General features: G+C 44.6%; 1 protein-coding gene across 1 annotated transcript; it reads left to right on the forward strand.

The window, feature by feature from the left end:
• Window positions 1-31: 31 nt before the first annotated feature.
• Window positions 32-15,304, forward strand: Brk1 (BRICK1 subunit of SCAR/WAVE actin nucleating complex). The gene is given in 3 exon segments (NM_001195476.1): window positions 32-170; window positions 14,128-14,210; window positions 14,423-15,304. Coding segments are annotated over 3 exon segments (228 nt in total). The 5' UTR covers window positions 32-52; the 3' UTR covers window positions 14,450-15,304.
• The last annotated feature ends 6,617 nt before the right edge of the window (window positions 15,305-21,921 follow it).

The following is a 21,921-nucleotide window of genomic DNA, read 5'->3' on the forward strand; positions in this document are numbered from 1 at the left end:
GGCCTGTGGAGGTCGCGGCGCCTGCGCAGTCACTCTTCCTCAGGCTGCCGCCATGGCGGGACAAGAGGATCCGGTGCAGCGAGAGATTCACCAGGACTGGGCGAACCGGGAGTACATTGAGATCATCACCAGCAGCATCAAGAAAATCTCGGACTTTCTCAACTCTTTCGGTCAGCGGGCGAGCAGGGGAGGCTGGGAGGAGGGAGGCATCGGAGGCTGCCGGCGGCGCTCAGGAGAGGCGCGCCGTGCCGGCTACTCGCTTCCTCTTTCGCTCCCTGCCGGCCCCAGGACCCTCACCCTGAGCCTCACTAGGCGGTTTCCGTGGGTCTACCCTGCCCATTGCCATGCCCCGCTTGCGCACGTCAGCGCGCCCGCTGCCCAGCCTCTTAGGCCCATCCATCGTCTGACTTGGTTTGCGCTGCCCTTCCTTGCCAGTCTGCACTTGGCACGCAGTGCGCAGCCGTGTCACGGTCACGAATACTGTTAAGAGACTCCTGATAGTTCTCCATCTCCTTCAGGATCAAGTCGGAAAGCCCTTAGTGCCATGCCTTCTATTGCTCCCGTTTAACCATTCCCCTGCCGTTCATTCCCCCAGCTCCCTTTGGTTCTAGTGATGAGGGTTGTAAGGGATGGGGCCCTGTCGGGTCTTGGAAATGCGTTTTGTAGCCCTGTATCTGCTTCATAGTAGGTGTTCTGGGTGCTTCTGTCTGGTTCCTCGGGTTTAACAGGGCAGATTGCTTTCAGCAGAGTCTACTTTTCCAAAAAGTATTCCTAGGTGTGGCCGGCTGCTGACAGTCTTGATTTCTTTCTGCATGTGTTCCTAGCCTTCTGGACTGAAAACCTGTCACAGACTCCTTACGGTCTCCGGAAGGGTTCCTTCAGGAACTTTCTTACACAATACAAGACGTGCAGATGGCATCCAGTGATCTTTTTCAACTAGAGTACTGTGGTTCTACTAATTAGCAACTTTCAGCATCTTTGGGAGAGTGCTGTATTTTGGAAAGTAAATTAAAATGAGTCGATTATTTTCTAGCTAAAGACCTGCTGAGTCCTAAGTAGTATAATGGAGGTGACAGAGCAGAATGATGTAGTTCAGGTGTTGGGCTCCTGAGTGGCAGGCACAAGACCCTCCACTCCTTAGAAAGTAAAGAGTTTTCTCTTTTTCTCCGCCCCCCCTTTTGGGTTTTGTTGTTGTTGTTGTTTTGTTTTGTTTTTTGTTTGTTAAGAAAAGAGAACAAAAAAGAAGGCGGAAACGCATCATTAAGCGACTAGGGATTCCCTGTCTGTAGAGCAGTGGCCCTGCAGGCGCACACTGTGCCTCTAAGTAGCAGCACTCAGGAAGCAGAGGCAGGAGGAACTCAAACTCATCTGCTTTGTAGAAAGTTTGAGTCCAGCCTGGTAGAACAAAGCAAAAATCAGCAGGGGTAACTGGTCCTTACACAGGTCCTGCTGTATTTGGTGGCTCGCGCCTGTGCTCTTAGCACTTGAGAGAGGAAGGCTGGAAGAGTGTTATGCATCTGAGGCCAGCCTGGTCCTCAGAACAGCCACAAAAAAGGAACCATTTTCTGGGGCTCTAAAGATTGCTCAGCTTCCAGAGGACCCAGGTACAAATCCCAGGACCCACGCTGCAGTTCGCAACTGTCCATAACTCCAGTTCTAGGGGATATGACACAGACATATATGAAGGGAGACTATCAATGTAAAAAAAAAAAAAATCCATCTTCTGTATTCAAAGGCGTTCCTTCGGTTGGGGATTTAGCTCAGTGGTAGAGCGCTTGCCTAGGAAGTGCAAGGCCCTGGGTTCGGTCCCCAGCTCCGGAAAAAAAAACAAAAAAAAAACAAAAAAAACAAAGGCGTTCCTTCAGGTTGTTGAGATGGCTTGGCAGGTAAAAGCCACCAAGTCTGGCAACCTGCATACAATCGTCAGGGTCTACAAGGTGAGAGAACCAACTGCCACACGTTGTCTTCTGACCCCACAACGGTACCGTAGTACATGCTCACACCCACCTTCAAATACAGCATAAAGAAGAGATCTTAATCTGCCCATCCATCCTCCGTCTCCCCTACTCCATTTTGGTTTTGAGTCTTGGAAATTGCTAGAGCTCTAGGTTCACCGTGCTCAACTTTTTCTTCCCTTCCCCTCCTGTGATAATTAGTCTATCACTTTATGCTGGCCTGGAACTCTATTGATCAAGGATGTCCTCTAATTTGCGATGCCTCTTCTTGGCTCCGCTTCCCAGGTGCTGGGATTAGAAGTGTACTTACAAAATGTGTAGGGCTCCATGTAAGCTTACATGGATTTTCTCAACGGGGAACGGAGGTTAAAGATTAATTAGTGAGGGAGTAGCATAAATGTGTCAGTGCCATAGCCTCACACCCGTAAGTCACTGTGGAGGCTACGGTAGAGAACTGTAGTCAATAAGAGTTCACGTATCCCCAGAAGAAGCCGATTTAAGAAGTATAAGAAAAAGAATTCAACTCCGTGGGCAAGGCAGGTGGGCTCGAAGTTCAACCCTATGATGCAGATTCAAACATTTCGAGAACTGATCATTTGTCCTGCCGCCCATAGTCTAGTTTCCCTGTGGAGGTTTTCTGTTTTGGCCCAGGACCTTGTGAATGCTGGAATCAACTCCACCCTAAGTTGCACTTGCTGGGCGTGTGCTTTCTGTGTAAATGACTTCCATGTTTGGTCCACGTAGTTGATTTCTCCTACTTTGCCAGAGAACTGGAATATTTCACTTTTTTATTTAAACAGCATTCCTTATTGAAAAACATCCCCTCAAGTAAGAATCAAATGAACTGACAAACATTCCCTCAAGGAAGAATCGAATGAAAGAAATTAAAATAGCCTGATGTGGTGGTTTATACCTGTAATCCTGCCTGGCTGAGGCAAAAGAATTGCCATGGGTGTAAGGCCAGCCTAGGTAAAGATAAGGCCCTGTCTCAGAAAATAACAAAAACCTAGTGTTTTGTGCTGGGGGTGGGGCAGGATGGACTACGTTAGGATCATAGATTTGAGTTTTTGGCCTAGCTGGGAGAGGCAGTGGAAAGTAGTTGGAAACATCACTCACAAAGAAGGTTTTAATGTGAGTATACTGTAGCTGTCTTCAGACACACCAGAAGAGGGCATCAGATCCCATTACAGATGGATGTGAGCCACCATGTGGTTGCTGGGAATTGAACTCAGGACCTCTGGAAGAGCAGTCAGTGCTCTTAACCGCTGAGCCATCTCTCCAGCCCACAAAGAAGGTTTTAAAAAGCAAAATTATAAGACTTCACATATGTGGTAGGAGTTAATATCAGAGATGTGCATACAGTGTCTAACCAAAGTATTAATGGCATTTCAATCAGCAAAGCACCAAAAGTCCTGTTAAATTGGACCTGCTTTTCAAAATGTAAGAGTGATGTAACATTTCACTGTTCCAAATCTGGGTCTTAGTAACAGCAGCTTCATTCTAACTGAATTGCATCAGTAAATAAGCTGTTCCCTCGGATGGTTACCTAACTGCCACCGAACAATCAAAATCGGAAGGTTTCTAGGTTTGTTTCTGTTTTTTGAGACAAGGACTTGCTATATAGCTTTGGCTGACCAGGAACTCACAATGTGTATACACCAGGGTGGCCTTAAACTCAGAAGGATCTGCCTCTCAGGTGTACACAACTGGCTGTTTTGGGGGTTTTTGAGTGTGTGTGTGTTAGTACCAGAGATTTAGTTCATAAACGCTACTCAATCTATATTACCAGCCTGTACTAATAAACATCATTTTGGTTGTGATTTCACTGTGCAACAAGTTGGCCGCTAACCCCTGGCCAGGCGCAAGTCCTGCTTCCTCTATGTAACTGAGACTATAGGCCTGTGTCTATATACAGGCCTGGCTACATTAAACTTTAGTCCACATATATTTTGATATGTACACTCTAAGAAATATTTATCAGACAGGGTCTCACTAAGTTTCTAGGATGATCTGGAACTTTGAATCTTGCTCTGACGGCTTAGGTATACACTACTGCTGATTGTCATAATTCTGAGTCTCTTAGGAGTACTGTTCACTTTCTCCTCTTCCTCATCTTTTTCTCCCCTCCTTCCCCCCCCCCCCTCTCTCTCTCTCTCTCTCTCTATCTCTCTCTCTCTCTCTCGTGTGTGTGTGTGTGTGTGTGTGTGTGTGTGTGTGTGTGTGTGTGTGTTGAAATAGGGTGCCATGGTGTGCCCAAGCTAGCCAAGAGTATCTCACATGGACTCTGACTTCCCTGACTGAGATTACAGGTGTACACATGACCCTGCTCTTTCTAGTTTTCTTTTCTTAGTTTATTACCTTTTTGTTGGTTTGTTTTTGCTGGGGTGGGGGTGGTGGGATTTGAGACAAGGTCTCCATATCTATTAGGAAGCTTCTCCCTTTCCTTAGATGGTTACATAATTGCTGAGAAAGACTCAGTCTGAAAGCTTCTGTTTATTGTTTTGTGGGGTTTTTTTGAGACGGTTTTACTAAGAGACCTTTTGATGCCAGGCTGGCCTTGGATGGCTTGGAGCTTGCTGTGTAGTCTGGGCTGGCCCTCTGCCTCCTGAGTTCTGGCGTTAAAGTCCCACACCATTGCGCCCGGCTCTTCCTTACTTTTTTCCTCCCCATTTCGAGAAGTCTCACCATGTTGCTTAGGCTTAGGTCTCCAACTTGAAGGGTCAAATGTTCTTCCATTTCTGCCTTCCAACATTATTTACATATTTTATACCATCTGACACAGCTGGACTACAACATGCATGCTGAATTTGTTAATTGCATATAAAAATAGATTTAAAAAAAATCACCCTCCCCCTTTATATTTCTTTGCACACATTAGCTTCAGAATCAGGGCAGAGTCTAAAAATGCAGACCAGTAGTCTGCGGTAATGTTTTTTTAGAAAGTTCACACACCCCACAATACAGAGCAGTGTTAAGTGTGACTATGTGTCATCATCTGTGTGGCCTCAGGTTCAGGCAGGTGTCTGACACTGAATTGGAACCACAGATTGTGAGTGACTGGAATTGCAAGAATAAAAGTTGTTCAGTCCGGGTTAGGGATTTAGCTCAGTGGTAGAGCGCTTGCCTAGCAAGCCCAAGGCCCTGGGTTCGGTCCCCAGCTCCGAAAAAAAAGAAAGGAAAAAAAAAAAGTTGTTCAGTCATTAGCTGTCTAGAAAGAATACATTCTCCCTTTAGAGCATGTGCTTACTTACAGGTGTCAGGGTAGGGACTTGGGTTTGCTGTAATTTTCAAAGAACTCCAAATGCCTCTTCAAACTAAACTATAGTCTTTGTACCACTGAGTTAGATAATCATAAATGGTACAAACCTTATAGATACATACCAGAACTTAGGAGGTATGGTAAGGGCATAGACAGAACATTATACCCCATACAATTCTTACTAAGTCATCTATGCCACACCACATAAAGTTTCTCCTTAGGACTCAGAGCTTCTCAGCCCAGTGATGTCTCTGTAAGTTCATGTATCATATGTAAGCGTCAACCAGGGACTTGCCTAAAGGCTCAGCTAACAGTTAAATTGCTTTAGCTTTTAATTGTGTATCATAATGAGTTTCTGCCTTCTAATTAGTTACTCCTTTCTTTAAAGTACTAATTTCAGCTATTTCAAAAAACACCTAGTAATGACTCCAGGCATAGGGCCTTTATTATCTTCAGAGAAAATAACAGTCATGGAGGCCATTTCTTCTTGTTCCTAAAAAAAAAAATTAGAATCCTGCTTTATTTCCCTAATCAAGGATGCAACAGAAAACCCCAAATCAATTACTTCCTCAGTAAAATGTGATTCATACACATGTGATACAGACATCTCAGCAGAGACTTCTCCCTTGTAAAGCAGGAAAAGGAACATTTCTCCTTTGCAGATCTCAGACTCTTCCTGCTAATCCAGGAACTAAAACTTGACTTCAAAAACAAGCCAAGAGCTGAGTGTCTTAGGATTTTACTGCTGTGAACAGATACCATGACCAAGGCACCTCTTTTAAGAACAACATTTAATTGGGGCTGGCTTACAGGTTCAGAGGTTCAGTCCATTATCATCAAGGCAGGAACCTGGCAGCATCCAGGCAGGCATGGTGCAGGAGGAGCTGAGAGTTCTACATCTTCATCTGAAGGCTGATAGCAAAATACTGGCTTCCAGACAGCCAGGATGAGGGTCTTGTATCCCAAAACCCACAATGACACACCTTCTCCAACAAGGCCACACCTACTCCAACAGGACCACACCTAATAATGCCACTCCCTGGCCCCATAGGCTTGTCTAAACATATGAGTCATTGGAGGCCATACCTAAACATAGCATAATGCAAAATACATTTAGTCCAACTTCCAAAGTCTCCTTGTCTATAGCAGTCTCAACAGTGTTAAAAGTTCAAAGTCTCTTCTGAGATTCATCTGATCACTTAACTATAATTCCCAAAACAAGACAGGAAACCAGCTGGGCAAACTTCAAACTCTCAATCTCCATGTTTGATGTCTTCAGATCTTCAAACCCTTTTTCATCTTTGTTGACAGCAACAAATTTCTTTCTGCTGGGCTGGTTTCACTCCCTGTTAGCAGCTTTCCTCAACAGATAGCCCACAGCTGTGGTATCTCGAACATCTTGGGGTCTCTAAGGCAACTTCAGTGTTACAGTTTCTTGTTTCATTTTCTGGGATCCACACATGATCTTCTGGGCTCCTTCAAAGGGCTGGTGTCACTTCTGCAGCTCTGCTGTCTGTAGCAGTCTAAGCTCTGGTTGATCCCACTCCACTGCTGCTGCTGTTGCTCTTGGTGGTCATCTCATGGCACTGGCATCTCCAATACTCTGGGTTTTTCTACTTCAACTAGGCTTCACCTATAGCCTCTCATATACTCTCTTCATGTTGCCATGCCTCAGCTCCTTTGCATGACTCCTTCAGTCCTGGGCCATCAACTGCAACTGAGGCTGCACCTTCACCAATGGCCTTCCCTGGCTTCTCACAGTGCCAAGCCTCAGCTGTTCTTCATGACACCTTCATGCCTTCAAAACCAGTACCACCTGAGTGACTCTTAAGATTACCAAGTCCAGCTTCAGTATGAGGTACAACCTTGGCTATCTCCAGGACACAGCTTCTTTATGCGCTCAGAAAACACTTCCCAGATTTCACCTCAGTGATGCTGGTCTCTTCTTTTAAGATTTATTTATTTATTATATATAAGTACACTGTAGCTGTCTTCAGACACACCAGAAGAGGGCATCAGATCTCATTACAGATGGTTGTAAGCCACCATGTGGTTGCTGGGATTTGAACTCAGGACCTTTGGAAGAGCAGTCAGTGCTCTTAACCGCTGAGCCATCTCTCCAGCCCGATGCTGGTCTCTTCTTAATCACCACTAATTTCTTAGCTCCAGCTAACCAGCACCAGTTGTCCTAGTAGCCCCTTTTATTCTGGACTTTAAAGCCAGATCCACATGGCTGAAGTCCTGTTCTGCTGCTTGCTGAGACTGAACATGGCCCCCCCTATTCTATTACCAGTTATCTGTTTTACAACTCTCTGCCTAAGGTTGACTTTCCAGCAACTTGCTCTGTAGACTGACCTTGAACTCAAAGATTTGCATACCTATCTCCTAAACACTGTTTAAAAGTGGTCCACCAAGGGGTTGGGGATTTAGCTCAGTGGTAGAGCGCTTGCCTAGGAAGCGCAAGGCCCTGGGTTCGGTCCCCAGCTCCGGAAAAAAAAAAAAAAAAAAAAAAAGTGGTCCACCAAGCCTGGATTTAAATTTTTCTTCACCTAGCACTTGCTCTAGGCTGGCCTTGAACTCAAGAGATCTGCTTGTCTTTGCCTCCTGGGATTAAAGGCTTGTACTACCAGGCCTGGGCCCAAATTTAGCTGGGTAGGATCTTGACCCAAGGTCCTTTCATTCAATCTAATATCCTTGAACACAGGATTCCATTCCACTTTCTGGTACCCCTTTAATACTTGAACCATATATTTTATATTTTTCCTTTCTCAGTTTGCTATGCTTGTTTAAAATGCTCTTCATAAGACTTAACCAGAGAACAAAGTATGATGGGGGTTCTGAGACTGTAGTCAGTACAATTAATCTGAGTCTCTTCACCTTAGCCTCAGGCAGACTCTTCAGACAAGAGCAAAACTTAGCCACATTCTTCACCAAAATACCACAAAAACAGTCTCTAGGCCACATATTCAAATTCTCCACGAAAACCTCTTGGGCCAGTTCCGAACTGTTCAAATCACTCTCAGTAACAGTCTTTCATATTCCTACCAGGATTGCCCATTAAGCCCCATTTAAAGCCTTCCACTGCTTTCCAAATCCAAAGTCCCAAAATCTGCATTCTTCCATACAAAAGCATGGTCAGGTCTAACACAGCAATACCCCACTCCCAGGACTAACTTCTATTTTAGTCAGGGTTCTCTAGTCACAGAACTTATAGGATGTCTCTATACATTAAGGGAATTTGTTGTGATGACTTATAGTCAACTACCCCAACAGTGGTCAGCTGTGAATGGGAAGTCCAAGGATCTAGTAGCTGTTCAGTCCCACAAGGCTAGTTGTTTCAGCTGGTCTTTTGTAGTAGATTCCAGCAGATGTGCTGGCAAATAAATGCAAGCAGGCGAAGAAATCTTCCTTGTTCAGAACATGTCCTTATGTGAGTCCTCAGCTAGTTTGGCCCGGAATAAACGTGTGTACCACCACGTCTGGATCTGGGACTTGCTTTGTCCCAGTCTGATCTTGAACTCAGAGATCTTACCTTAGACTCCTGGGATTAAAGGCGTGTACTACCTTTCCCAGTCCTAAGCTTTTCAAAGCCACTGTGCTTCAAGATCTCCATGCCAAGATCCAGGTCAGAAACTTGTGTCTTCTGGATCACAGGTGAGCCCTCCAATTCTGGATTGTAGTTCATTCCAGATATAGTCAAGTTGACAACCAGGAATAGCCATTGCACTGGGTATATTAGCAGTCACCTGTAATTCCAGAACTTAGAAGGCTAAGATAGGATTTCCAATTCAAAGCTATCCTGGGCTACATAGTGAGTGCCAATGTGGCCTGAACTTTATATAAGGAAATAGAATAAACCCCCTCTACCGTCACATCCCAACACCCACCAAACAAGTCCAGAAGAAACTTTTTTTTTTTTTTTTTGGTTCTTTTTTTTCGGAGCTGGGGACCGAACCCAGAGCCTTGCGCTTCCTAGGCAAGCGCTCTACCACTGAGCTAAATCCCCAGCCCCCAGAAGAAACTTTGAGATAAAGCTAGTACTAATCTTTGCTGTGCTAAGGTGGTACATGAAGTAATCCAGAGGCAGAAAGCCAAGTGTAGTGAAATGTTCCAGTAATCCCAGTTTGTGGGAAGCAACAGGTACAAGGATTGTTAAGTTTTAGTCTCAGGCTAGGCCAGGCTATGTAGGGAAGATCTTACCTAAAAAGTAAATGTAGGAGCTGGAGAGATGGCTCAGTGGTTAACAGCGCTGACTGCTCTTCCAAAGGTCCTGACTTCAGTTCCCAGCAACCACATGGTGGCTCACAACCATCTGTAATGGAATCTAATGCGCTGTTCTGGTGTGTTTGAAGACAGCAATAGTGTACTCACACACATAAAATAAATCTTTAAAAATAAATGATAAAGGTAGAGAAGAAATCATGTTAGTATTGTTGGCAGTGATGGTGTGGATATACAAGCAAGCACTCTAATAAGACCTGCTTTTATTGAGTGGTGACAAAGTTTACTTTAATTCAGGGTCCAGAGTTGCCCAGTTGCTGAATGCTCTCTGTTATTTTTATTTAAAATAGCAGGTTCTGGTGTGGCCTTAAGCATGTGAAGTGGCATTCTACCCCTGGGCTACACCTAGCCTATGAACCAAACATTTAACTTCAAGCATAGTTCAGAGCCTGTGTCTGGAGTTGGGCACTGTCTTCCTCAACAGTGTTCACGTAAGCCAGTTCTAGAGTATCGTTCTGGGGTTCTGATTGATTTACCAGACTGACAGGTAACACAAGTCTCTAGGAAAGAGCCCTCCCTGGATCTCTCTTTTCCTAGGAAATCCAGCTTTTGAGCTTCCAGACATCCTAGTAAATGGAACTCTGGGCATGCTGGATAGTCCTGACAGAGTGACAGTGTTGAGCCAGTGAGATGGCTCAGTGGGTACCTGCTGTTAAGCCTGATGACCTGAGGTCAGTCTCTGAGATCTACATGGCTAAAGGAAAGAGCCACTCTTTCCTTTGCATATATGTGCCAGGGCATACATACAAACACAAAAATGTAAATTTTTTTTAAAGTAAGGTGGTGTGTGTTTCTAAAGGTTGCTAGGGTGGTCATCATAAGTCAGACTTGGGAACTAGAGGAGACAGCAATAGCAGGTAGTAAGGTTTAAAAAGAAGGGCCCAGCATTGTGTTCACACCTACGGTGAATGAATGTATGGTGGTGAAACTAAGTATGGAAAAGGATTATGAAAACTAAGTTTGAAATAGTGAGAATGGGTGAATGTCTTTTTCATGTGTGTGTGGGTATGTGTGAGTGTGTATATGTGTGTGTATGTATCGTGCACAAGAGAACCATCATAGCTCTTCCACTTTACTCACTGAGGCAGGTCTCTCTGTCAAACTCAAAGCTCGGTGATAGGAAGTCTAGTTTTTCTAGCTCTCTTGCTCTGAGGAGGATCCCATCTCAGCCTTCTGAGGCTGGAATTGCAGGTAGACTGCCCTGCCCACCAGCCATTTACGTGAGTTGCTGGATGTCTGAACTCCTGCCCTTATGCAGGTGCTTTAAGCACTGAAGCATCTCCTCAGCCCAGTGGCCCCCCTTATTATTTTTTTAACTGTTTTTCTAAAGTGGGGACAGTGACAGCCAAATACCCAAGTGTCTTAAGAATGAGAAGTTCATCCTTAGGAATTTTAGATATATTCAGACAAAAATAAATAAATAAAATAAATAAATAAATAAAAAGACTTGCTTTTTTCTGGCTAAGACTTCTCAGAGGCAAATTATTAGCAAGTGTTGGTGACGAAGAATGATTAGATAGGCAAGATGATGAAATGGATCAGAGTGTAGAAGGATCTGTCAAAGTGAATGCTTTTGTAGAAGCAGGCAGAGAAGAGACGAGAAGGGAAGTTGTCAGCTTGCTGTTGACTCATGGTGTGGGGGACGTTCAGAGTGATCTGGCAGCTATTTTAGACCCAAAGAATAAAGGTTACTGAGACAGAAACATGGATTGGAGGCGGTAGTAGGAAGTAGCCATCACTTGTCTCCATCCTGTGCTGCTGAGAAGAATAAGGGTCTTGTGGTTTCAGGTAAAGGAGTCAGAAGAGAAAAGGTATTTTAAGGGAGTCTAGATTGCATTCTGGGGGGTACTGAAAAAAGATTGGAAAAGGCATGGGAAAGAGTCAAGGCTGCTTTTCACAGAATCTTGGCTCCATCATGTGATTGATATTGATTGAATTTTCTCTAGTTCAGAAGGTCTCTATGGGTATTGTTGACGCAGTCCAGGCTCAGATTAGCTTCCAAGAGCTCAAATGATGAGACAGTGTTACTTTTCATTGCTGTAACAAAACACCATGACCAAAGCAACTTATAAAAGAAAGCAGTTCGGGGCTGGGGATTTAGCTCAGTGGTAGAGCGCTTACCTAGGAAGCGCAAGGCCCTGGGTTCGGTCCCCAGCTCCGAAAAAAAAGAACCAAAAAAAAAAAAAAAAAAAAGAAAGCAGTTCATTTGCAGCAAGTTACAGTCTTTGAGCATATAATGGCACAGAGTATGCATCACCATTCCAGCAAGGAAGAGTAGTGGCATAGTAGGGCAATGCTGGACCAAGCAAGGTGGAAACCCAACAGGGCAAACTCCGAATCCTGTCTCTATGTCTGATATCAAAAGGTCTTATGTGCTTCCTCCTTACAGCTTTGTGACTGGAGCATACTTCTCTTTCTTGGGTTATTTCTACTCCCTCTCTGCAGCTCTCTAGCAGATAACCCACAGCTCTAGCACAGTGGGATCACCAGTGAGATCAAGGCTTCACTTTCACTGCCCACCCACTGCTCTGGGCTACAGCCCAGACTCCCTACCACACACCTGACCTAACCAGCTCTCAAACCCATTTTCTCATGTATCCTTCACAATTATATAGCCAGAACCACAAAACTATTACTGCCAAGTTATGCTGCCTGTTGGGGATGGAACCTAGCCCCTACATTTTTATAAACTTTGATTTGTTGTTGCCTTTTAGGAACAGAAAATTCCTTTCGTCTTTTTCTTCCATAAATTGCAGGGTTAGCTTGGGTGGGGTCTTGCCCTGAGAGTACTCATTCCCTAATTCCATTTCTCATTAGTCTTCTTGTCTCTTTCAGCGCAAGCCTTGGTTCCAACGTTTCCTCACAATTTTTTTCTCCTCAAATTCTGCATTTTGTATTTCCTCTTGCCCTGCTTGCTCTATTTCATTGTAGACCTGCAAAAGAGTACCAGTAATCCAACTTCAGAGTTGCTGTCTTGAAATTTCCTCTACCAAAGAAATTAGTCCAAAATTTCAATTTAAAGACTTATTTAGGGGCTGGGGATTTAGCTCAGTGGTAGAGCACTTACCTAGGAAGCGCAAGGCCCTGGGTTCGGTCCCCAGCTCAAAAAAAAAGACTTATTTATTTATTTATTTATTTATTTATTTATTTATTTATTTATTTATTTATTTTCTGTGAGAACACTGTAGTTGTCTTCAGACACACCAGAAGAGGGAATCAGATCCCATTACTGATGGTTGTGAGCCACCATGTGGTTGCTGGAACTTAAGACCTCTGGAAGAGCAGTCAGTGCTCTTAATCACTGACCCATCTCTCCAGCCCCCAAAGTTTCAATTTAACCTCAGGCAGATTTTTAGCTCCTTTCTTTCCTTTTTTTTTTTTTTTTAAGATTTATTTATTTGTTTACTTATTTACTTATTATAGTACATTGTAGCTGTCTTCAGACACACCAGAAGAGGGCATCAGATCTCATTACAGATGGTTATGAGCCACCATGTGGTTGCTGGGATTTGAACTTAGGACTTTTGGTAGAGCAGTCAGTGCTCCTAACCACTGAGCCACCTCTCCAGCCCTTTAGCTCCTTTCAAGATTGCCCATTAAAAGTGTTCGGCTGCTTTTCTATTCCAAAGCAGCATGGTCAGGCTGTCACAGGAATAGCCCACTTGCTGATACCAATTTGTATCTTTTCGATTGCTGTGACCAAGGCAACTTATAAAAGAGTTTATTTTGGAGCTCACAGTTCCAGTGGTTGGGTCCATGACTATCATGGTGAAGAGCATAGCAGCAGGCAGGTAGGCAGGCAGGCATGGCACGAGAGCTGAGAGCTTAAAACTTGATCCATGAGCATGAGGCATGCATAGACAGACAAATGCACACGCACACACATCCTGAAAAAAAGTGGGCTTTTGACACCCTCCTCTCTGGACCTCTTTTTCCTTCCTTCCTTGCCTTAATTTCAGCTGTAACCCTCTGGACTCTCCCTCACTGCCGCAGTGCTGGGCATTGAACTTGGAATAATCTAGGACAAGCCTCCTCAGCTGATCTGTAACTCTATCCTAAAACCGTACTCAGGTTTTGAGTTTTGATTTCTTCCGGGCTAGTGACGTATGGTGCTTGTGATGCCAGGGAACAGAGGAACACAGCTCCCACTCAGCCCTGTGGGCTCAAGAAACAGCTGGTGCTCCTCAGTGTGGTACATTTAGTACACAGCCCTACTTTAATTTCCAGGGGGTTATGGGATATGCTTTAGGTTGAAGAGCTTGCTTCTGTGTTTCCTTTCTCGTGGGTCCCTTCTCTTAGTTTGCTGCTTAGCAAGCGATCTGCACATCCTTTACATACTAGCTGTATACTGCTGCCATGACAACTTTTACAAATGTAGCCTGAGACAGGAGGATCATTGCAAGTCAAGACTAGCCTTGGTTATAAGACAAGACAGGGATCTCCTTTCGTGGTGACTCTTCTCTGCCTACCACCCTGGGTGTTCCACAGCATCTGGGCAGTCAATCCTTCAATGCTTCTTACCATATCCCCAGTCCCCGTGTGTACTTGGAAAACTGTTTCCTCTTCAGCCCAGGGGTCTGGGTGTGGGTGTTTGGGGGACATTAATCCTGAACGTTAGTCTCCTTTTACCAGATATGTCTTGTCGTTCAAGACTCGCAACACTGAATGAGAAATTGACAGCCCTTGAACGGAGAATAGAGTACATTGAAGCGAGGGTGAGTATGGTCACAGGCTACCCCTGAGGGAATACACATTTCTACTTAGAACAGCCTTGCAGAAGTTAAGTGCTCTGCCTGGATTTAGGTGTCTGGGTCTCTGGAGCTGCCTTTGCTACCATTTCTCACTGAGTAGGATCCAAAATAGGATTTTTTTTTAAATGACTTTAATCCGTTTGCATTTTATCTAAATGTCAGTTTTCCCTTCACAGGTGACAAAGGGTGAGACTCTCACCTAGAACTGTGCCACGCCGCTGCTGGGAAGTTGCTGTACAGAACACTGGCCATGTGGGAAAGGCCCAGCAGCCTTCTCCTCCTCCTCTCCTTACAGAGCGACAGGGCTTTTTCTTGTTTTTCTTTTTCAAAAGTGGCCTTTGGGCTCTGCTGTGTGCCCTGGGGTGTGATGTGGCATGGGGGAGCAAGCAGTCCAGGGGACCTCTTGGAAACAGCATTAGGCTTTTTCCTTTTCAGTAACATTGTGTGGAACTATTGTCAATGTGCTTGAGGTGTTGAGGGGCCAAAGCTGGGACTCTCTAAGGTCCTCCCCACCTCTCAGTCTCTTTCTCTCAGACTTTCCTTCCCTACAGCTCCCATGGCCTCTGCACTGATTTCTATCCACAGTCAGCCTTCTCCCTGCCTGTGAGAGGTGGGGGCAGTCCTGGCTGAGACTCGTGCCCTGCAGTGTGGTTGCCAGAAAATGTTGTTGCTAACACACCAGTTTCTTGTTCTGGGAGGTCAAAGCCAGGCCCCCAGTTGGCTTGAAGGGACATTTTCAGTTTTCTTTGTGTCACTTGGGGTATCAGTGGCTCTCATGCTTCCCTAATAAACTCAACTTTGTCTGACTGCTGACTGTGGTGGCAAGACTAGCTGGAGAGGGACTCGCTGTTCACAGAGTCATTGTGTAGGAATGCTCTCCCACAGAGGAACCTGCAGCTCTAGCTGTTCAAAGCCTAGGCAGCTCCAGTCAGAGTGTTCCTGTCTGGACACTTGAACCAGCTCAGCCTGGAATTATTTGGTCTTTCAGCAGATACTACCAAGGACTTTTACTTTATAGGTGTGTTAGACTCTAATAAAAGATACAGTATTGAATCAGACCTGATGTTTATGATCTGTTAAAATCCTAGAATCTTCCCAGTTTAACTCTATCCAAGGTAGACTACTAGTTTTATAAGATAAACATCCTTTGAAAATAAATACTGAGGTTTGTGAGATGGTCTAACATGTAGGGTGCTTTCCTCCAAACTTGGGAGCCCTGAGTTCTGTCTCTTGGACCAACATGGCAGCAGAAAACCTACTCTTGGAGGTTGTCCTCTGATCTCGACGTGCATGCTGTGGTGTTCCTGTGCATGAGTGTACCGTGTACGTGTACAAAATGTAAAAACCAATTTTCTCAAACAAATACTGCCATTTAAACAAGAATCGAGGACTTCCAATGTTTCCTGTAAACTTAAGCCAACTCACTGCTCAAGGCTTTTCCTTACAGAGATCTTCCCCTTGAGTAGGGCAGAGTTCATCACTCTGTGCACACTGATTCCTCTCTATCCAAGCCCTATTTCACATTCAGAGTCTAGCTCGGGTTAACATTCCCCATTGTTCTTCCAGACAAGTACATTCAGTACTGCCCTTTCTCAGACTTCCTGGCTTGTGTTTTCACACCAGAGTTATCCTGAATTATTTAGATCATTTTCAGAGTATATTGTCTTAGGGTTTTGTTGCTGTGAAGAGACACCATGACTAAGGCAGCTCTTTAAAGGCAAATGTTCCATTGGAGCTGGCATTATCAGTACAGAAAGTGTGGCAGCCTGTAGGCAGACATGATGCTGGAGGAGCCAAGAGTCCTCTGTCATTATTTGAAGGCAGCCAGGAAGAGACTGTCTATTACAGGCAGCCAGAAGGAGGGTGTCATCACATTGTCCAAACTTGAGCTATATGAGACCACAAAGGCCCACTTCCACAGTGATATACTTCCTCTAAAAGGCTATGCCTCCTAATAGTGCCACTTCCTATGGGTCAAGCATATTCAAATCACCACACAAGTAACCTACAAAGTACCTGAGTTCCCTTCCCTGGATTAACTCAGCTGGGTGCTTTGAGGAAGGTGTGTTGCCATGGACACTGATGAACCAGACTAGGAGGGTTCAAGCTGTGTTTGCAGAAAACCTGCTTAGACCTTGGGCATTTTAAGTAGTACAGCCCAAGTCTCTTTGATCCAACATTTTCCAAAATCCAAAGCTTTCTAAGTAGTGACAGCACTGGTGAACCTTCTCACACCTGACTTGTATGGTTGTTACCTGAGCTGTTATGGTTAGTCTTGGGCCCTGGCAGCCTTAACAAACTAGTCCTTTGTAACAAACCTGTCCTCAGTAAGCCAGTTAAGTAATGGTGAAAAGTAGAAAAGGCCTCCACGGTGTGACCACACAGGGGAGGAGGAAGTTCCTGTGATACACCTGCCCGTCATCTTTGGGATCCTTACATGACGTTTAGGTTTAAACAGTCAAGAGGTATATATTTAGTGCCAGTCGCCAGGAGGCAGAGGTTTGAAGATCTCTGAGGCCACTTGGTCTACATTGACTTTCAAGACATCCAGGGCCTCACAGGAAAAGGTTTCCAAAGAAGAATGACTGTTCTAGATTCCGACCTATAAGGAACTAGGTCCCAGGCTGATGAGTGCAAAACCGTGGCTCTGATACTTTGATATGAAAAGAAGGGGGGGGAAAGGTACACATAACTGCTCCAATTAAAGCAGTGGTTCTCAACCTTCCTAATTCTGTGACCCTTTGATATAGCTCATGTTGTGATGACCCCCAACCATAAAGTTATTTTTGTTGCTACTCGATATGTGAAATTTTGCAACTGTTATGAGTAGTATCTGCAGAGATGCAGGATATCTGATATGTGACACTGGTTGTTCAACCCCAGGGGTCTTGATCCACAGGCTGAGACAATGGAGTTAAGATCTGATTCCTGCTGGTCACTGTCTTGGCTTTGATCTCCTGCAAGTCAGAATGCTGTGATATCCCCAGGAGACAAGCCCCCTTGCTGGCTGAGACCGGGAACCCATCCTTTCCCCAGCCTGAGAGTTCTTGGAGGAACTCTAGTTCTTTGGAGTTCAAAGGGAAGGGACATGGTAAGTTGCAGTCAAAACAGGCAGCCTAAAAATCTGTATAAAGGAGCTGGGAAGATAGATTCACTGGTAAAATAGTTGCTACCCAAACAGACCTGAGTCGGAACCCCAACCCCCACATAAAACCCAGATAAGATGCAGTTCTTTGTTGCCAGTGCTGAGGAGATACAGATGGGAAGATCCCTGGGGCTTTCCTGCCTGTCAGTTTAGCTGAATCACAACTCCAGGCTCAGTGAGAGACCGTAAAAGACAAGGTATAGAATGAGAGGAAGATAACCAAGGTCTACTTCTGGTCCGCACACACATACACAAATACTGTAAATAGCTTCAGGCTGTTGTTAAGGTACATGAAATGTTTAAACCTGGGTCCTATCTGATTACTGGCATTTTGCCTAAGGGATACTGAACCAGTGTTTTCATCTAAAAATAGAATTTTACAGTGGAGACACTTGATGTTCTCATGGGCTAAGTTCTAGTTACTAAACTCAAGTGTAGCATGCCTTTAGCAGACACTCAAGTCATTATCTGTGTTTCCTCCTGGGTAAAGGAGCACTTCTAAAGCTGTGTTAGTTACCTGGTACTCTGGTAGTGGCTTAATAGTCAGTGGTTCCTGCTGTGCATGGGGACTGTACCACAAGACAGTAAGAAGGCACAACGATGGTCTTTACAAGCATGAATGTGGGGTTGGGGATTTAGCTCAGTGGTAGAGCGCTTGCCTAGCAAGTGCAAGGCCCTGAAGTGCAAGGCCCTGGGTTCGGTCCCCAGCTCCGAAAAAAACAAAAACAACAACAAAAAAACAAGCATGAATGCTCAATGCTTTACCTTAGATGATAGTGTGTTTATTTATTGATGGTAATGCTAAGTCAGTTAATACCATGTTGCTTTATCAGAAGGTCCTGGTTGCAAAGAGCAGTTGGTAACACTGGTTGTAGAAAACTAATGAATCTGGCCTCTTACATTGGTAACTTCCTCATCTTATGTGGTGCTTTGAGGTGTTCACTGCTTCTTCAGGTAACCTCTTTACTGTGTGTAGGAAATTGGATTAAGTTCTCGTTTGTTCTCTCTCTCTCTCTCTCTCTCTCTCTCTCTCTCTCTCTCTCTCTCTCTCTCTCTCTCTCTCTCGTTTGTTTTGTTTGAGGCAGGATCACACTATAGTTCTGGCTGGCCCAGAGCATGCTATGTAGAGCAGGCTGGCCTCAAACTTAGAAAAAGGTCTACCTGCCTCTACCTCCTAAGTGCTAGGATTAAAGGCATGCACCACTCTGCCCAGCCTTGACTGAGTTAATTGAAAAATAAAATGTCTTATCTCAGTAAATGAGAGTGATTCCTAAAGAAAAGTAATGCTGCCTTTTCCTATTTTCTAGCGTGAGTGGTGAGGAAAACTTTAAAAACTTAAAAGAGTTGTGGGTGTCCCTGTAAGAGTCACGGCAGGCAGGAAAAGGAGCCGTGAGAGGTAAGCTCAATTCAGCCTGACTTAGTACTCGTTCAAACTTCTAGAGAGTCTGACACATTTTTTTTCTTTTTTCTTTTTTTCGGAGCTGGGGACCAAACCCAGGGCCTTGCGCTTGCTAGGCAAGTGCTCTACCACTGAGCTAAATCCCCAACCCCCTGACACCATATTTAAATGTATTTAGGGGCTGGGGATTTAGCTCAGTGGTAGAGCGCTTACCTAGGAAGCGCAAGGCCCTGGGTTCGGTCCCCAGCTCCGAAAAAAAGAACCAAAAAAAAAAAAAAAATGTATTTAAACACAGTATAATTTGGGGAAAAGCTTCCTGATGTAATATAATCCCTGGTGCACAAGCACATGTGACCATGAAGGTAGGTTTTAAAGTTGAAGGCCTAGAGGTCAGCAGACTATAAAGTACATGTACCATCTTCCATAAAGATGGGCTCCATTAACCAAGAAAGCTAAAGACAGGGGGTTGGGGATTTAGCTTAGTGGTAGAGCGCTTGCCTAGGAAGCGTAAGGCCCTGGGTTCGGTTCCCAGCTCCGAAAAAAAAAAGAACAAAAAAAAAAAAAAAAAAAAAAAAAAGAAAGCTAAAGACAAAGGTCCAAGGATGGAGAATTTGGGATAAACATTTAGGTGAGGTCTGGCTCTACAGATTGGAAAGGTCACTGGGTCATTAACACCTCTCAGCTTTCTGGGTGGAAGGCAGGTATTTCTTTGAGGAGACCATGCATGATTAACATTCCTGGTTTCTCCTAAGTTTATCTGTTAGCATGAGGACCACATGCCCTCTAAAAGGTGTGCATGCTGTAGTGCATCTGTGGAGGTCAGAAGGCAACTTTCCAGAGTCAGTTCAGTGGGTCCCAGAGATCACTCTTCGGGAAAGTTTTTTTTTTTTTCTTTTTTTTTTTTTCCGGAGCTGAGGACCGAACCCAGGGCCTTGCGCTAGGCAAGTGCTCTACCACTGAGCTAAATCCCCAACCCCTCAGGGAAAGTTTTATGGGAAGCACCTTAACCCACTGAGCCATCTGGCTGGTCCTCCACATTTTTAAAAAGATTTGTTTGTCTTGTGCTTCCACACTAGCCTTTCAGCATTCTGAAAGCAGAGACTGGTTTTACAACATTGGCACATTAAGTAGATTTGTGCTAAATATAATAAACAATAAAATGCTAAATTTGGTCTAGGCAGTACAGCTCAGAGGTGGCTTACGTGTCATAGGTAAAGCTCTGGGTTTTCAACACTGAAAATAAAGAACCTACCTGAAAAATAGGGAACTAAAATTCAAGAGAATGTGGTAGCTCTGGAGAGCTGACTCAGTGGTTAAGAGCACTGGTTGCTCTTACAGATGACCCTGGCTCTATTCCCAGTCCCCACAACAGGCAGCTCCTAGCTGCCTGTTATTCCAGCTCCAGAAAATCCAACTTTCTCTTCCATTGTTCACCAGCACCTGGATGAGCTCAGTGCATGCACACCCACACATTTTTTTAAAAAGCTCATCTGAAGCTACTTCTGCCAGGGATGTCTATGAAAATGGCAGTAAATGTCACCTGATGGTAGCTGTATGCTAATTCTTAGAACAGTCGTGGTAGCACATACCTAGAATGCCAGTACTTGGGAGACAGAGGCAGGAGGGGTGCCAGTATTTGAGGCCAGCCTGGGCTATATATTGAACTCTAAGGCAATGGGAGCTATGCAATTAGTCTGTATCTAAAAAGAATAGGATAGGGGCTGGAGAGATGGCTCCGTGGTTAAGAGTACCGACTGTTGGGGCTGGAGAGATGGCTCAGCGGTTAAGAACACCCGACTACTCTTCCAGAGGTCCTGAGTTCAATTCCCAGCAACCACATGGTGGCTCACAACCATCTGTAAAGAGATCCGATGCCCTCTTCTGGTGTATTTGAAGACAGCTACAGTGTACTTATATATAATAAATGAATAAATCTTAAAAAAAAAAAAAAAAAAAGAGTACCGACTGTTCTTCCAGAGGTCCTGAGTTCAAATCCCAGCAACCACATGGTGGCTCACAACCATCTGTAATGGAATCCAACACCTTCTTCTGGTGTGTCTGAAGACAGCAACAGTGTACTCATATACATAAACTAAATATTTAAAAGAGAAGAAATATATTTTAAAATTCTATCCACATGCATAAAAACTTTTGAAAGGAAACAAAAACTGGTAATACTGTATTCTGGGAATATAGATGGAAAACGAGGGGAAGTTTTACTTTTGTACTCTGCTAGACATTTTTAAAATCTGTAGTTAAAAATAGAGACGAACTCAATTCATCAGTGGGAAAAACTTTGAATAATAGTATAAGTGGGCCGGGCAGCCCTTGGGAGGCAAAGGCAGGCGATTCATGGTCAGACTGTGCTAGTGAGTTCCAAGAGAGCTGGGACTACACAGAGAAACCCTGTCTCAAAAAAACAAAAAGCATAGGTAGAAGGGGAAATATGGGAAACCTGTGGCGATCTTAAGAGAAGAAATAAAATTTAAGTAAATCAAAAAACATATGGTGAGGTCATTCCAGCACTCTGGAGGCAGGAGTAGGAGGATCGATCACTCAGAGTTTGAAGCTGGTTTGGTCTGTACACCGAATTCCAGAACAGCCAGGGCTACATAGTTGGAAACCCTGTTATAAAAAAAAAAAAAAACAAAAACAAAACAAAAAACAAAAAAAACCCAACTGCTTTTAACCCTGTTCTCGGGAGTCTGAAGCAGGGAGATCTTTGAGTTTAAGACAAGCGGTATACACAGTGAGTTATATACGGCTACAAAGTGAGACCCTATCTTTAAGAAAACGAAGCGATCCTGGCATGTAGACTCACACCTTTAATCCCAGTACTCCGGAGGCAGAGGCAGGCAGATCTCCGTCAGAGTTCGTCGCCAGTCTGGCTAGAGAGCGAACTCCAGGACAGCCAGAACTACACAAAGAAACTCTCTCTTGGGGCGAGGGGGGAAGGGAAGAAAACAAGAAAAGGAAAGGAAACAAACGGAAACCCAAATCTAGGAGGCGGAAATTATAGAGATAACGCAGGCCTCCGCCGCGGCCCCGCCCCTCCATGGTCCCGCCCACCACCCGGGACCCTGGCTCTGTGCCGCCCCGCCCCCCAACTTGAGGGCTCTAGGCGGCCATTT

The sequence above is a fragment of the Rattus norvegicus genome, chromosome 4, assembly GCF_021556685.1.
Source record: "Rattus norvegicus strain SHRSP/BbbUtx chromosome 4, alternate assembly SHRSP_T2T, whole genome shotgun sequence".
NCBI lineage: Eukaryota > Metazoa > Chordata > Mammalia > Rodentia > Muridae > Rattus > Rattus norvegicus.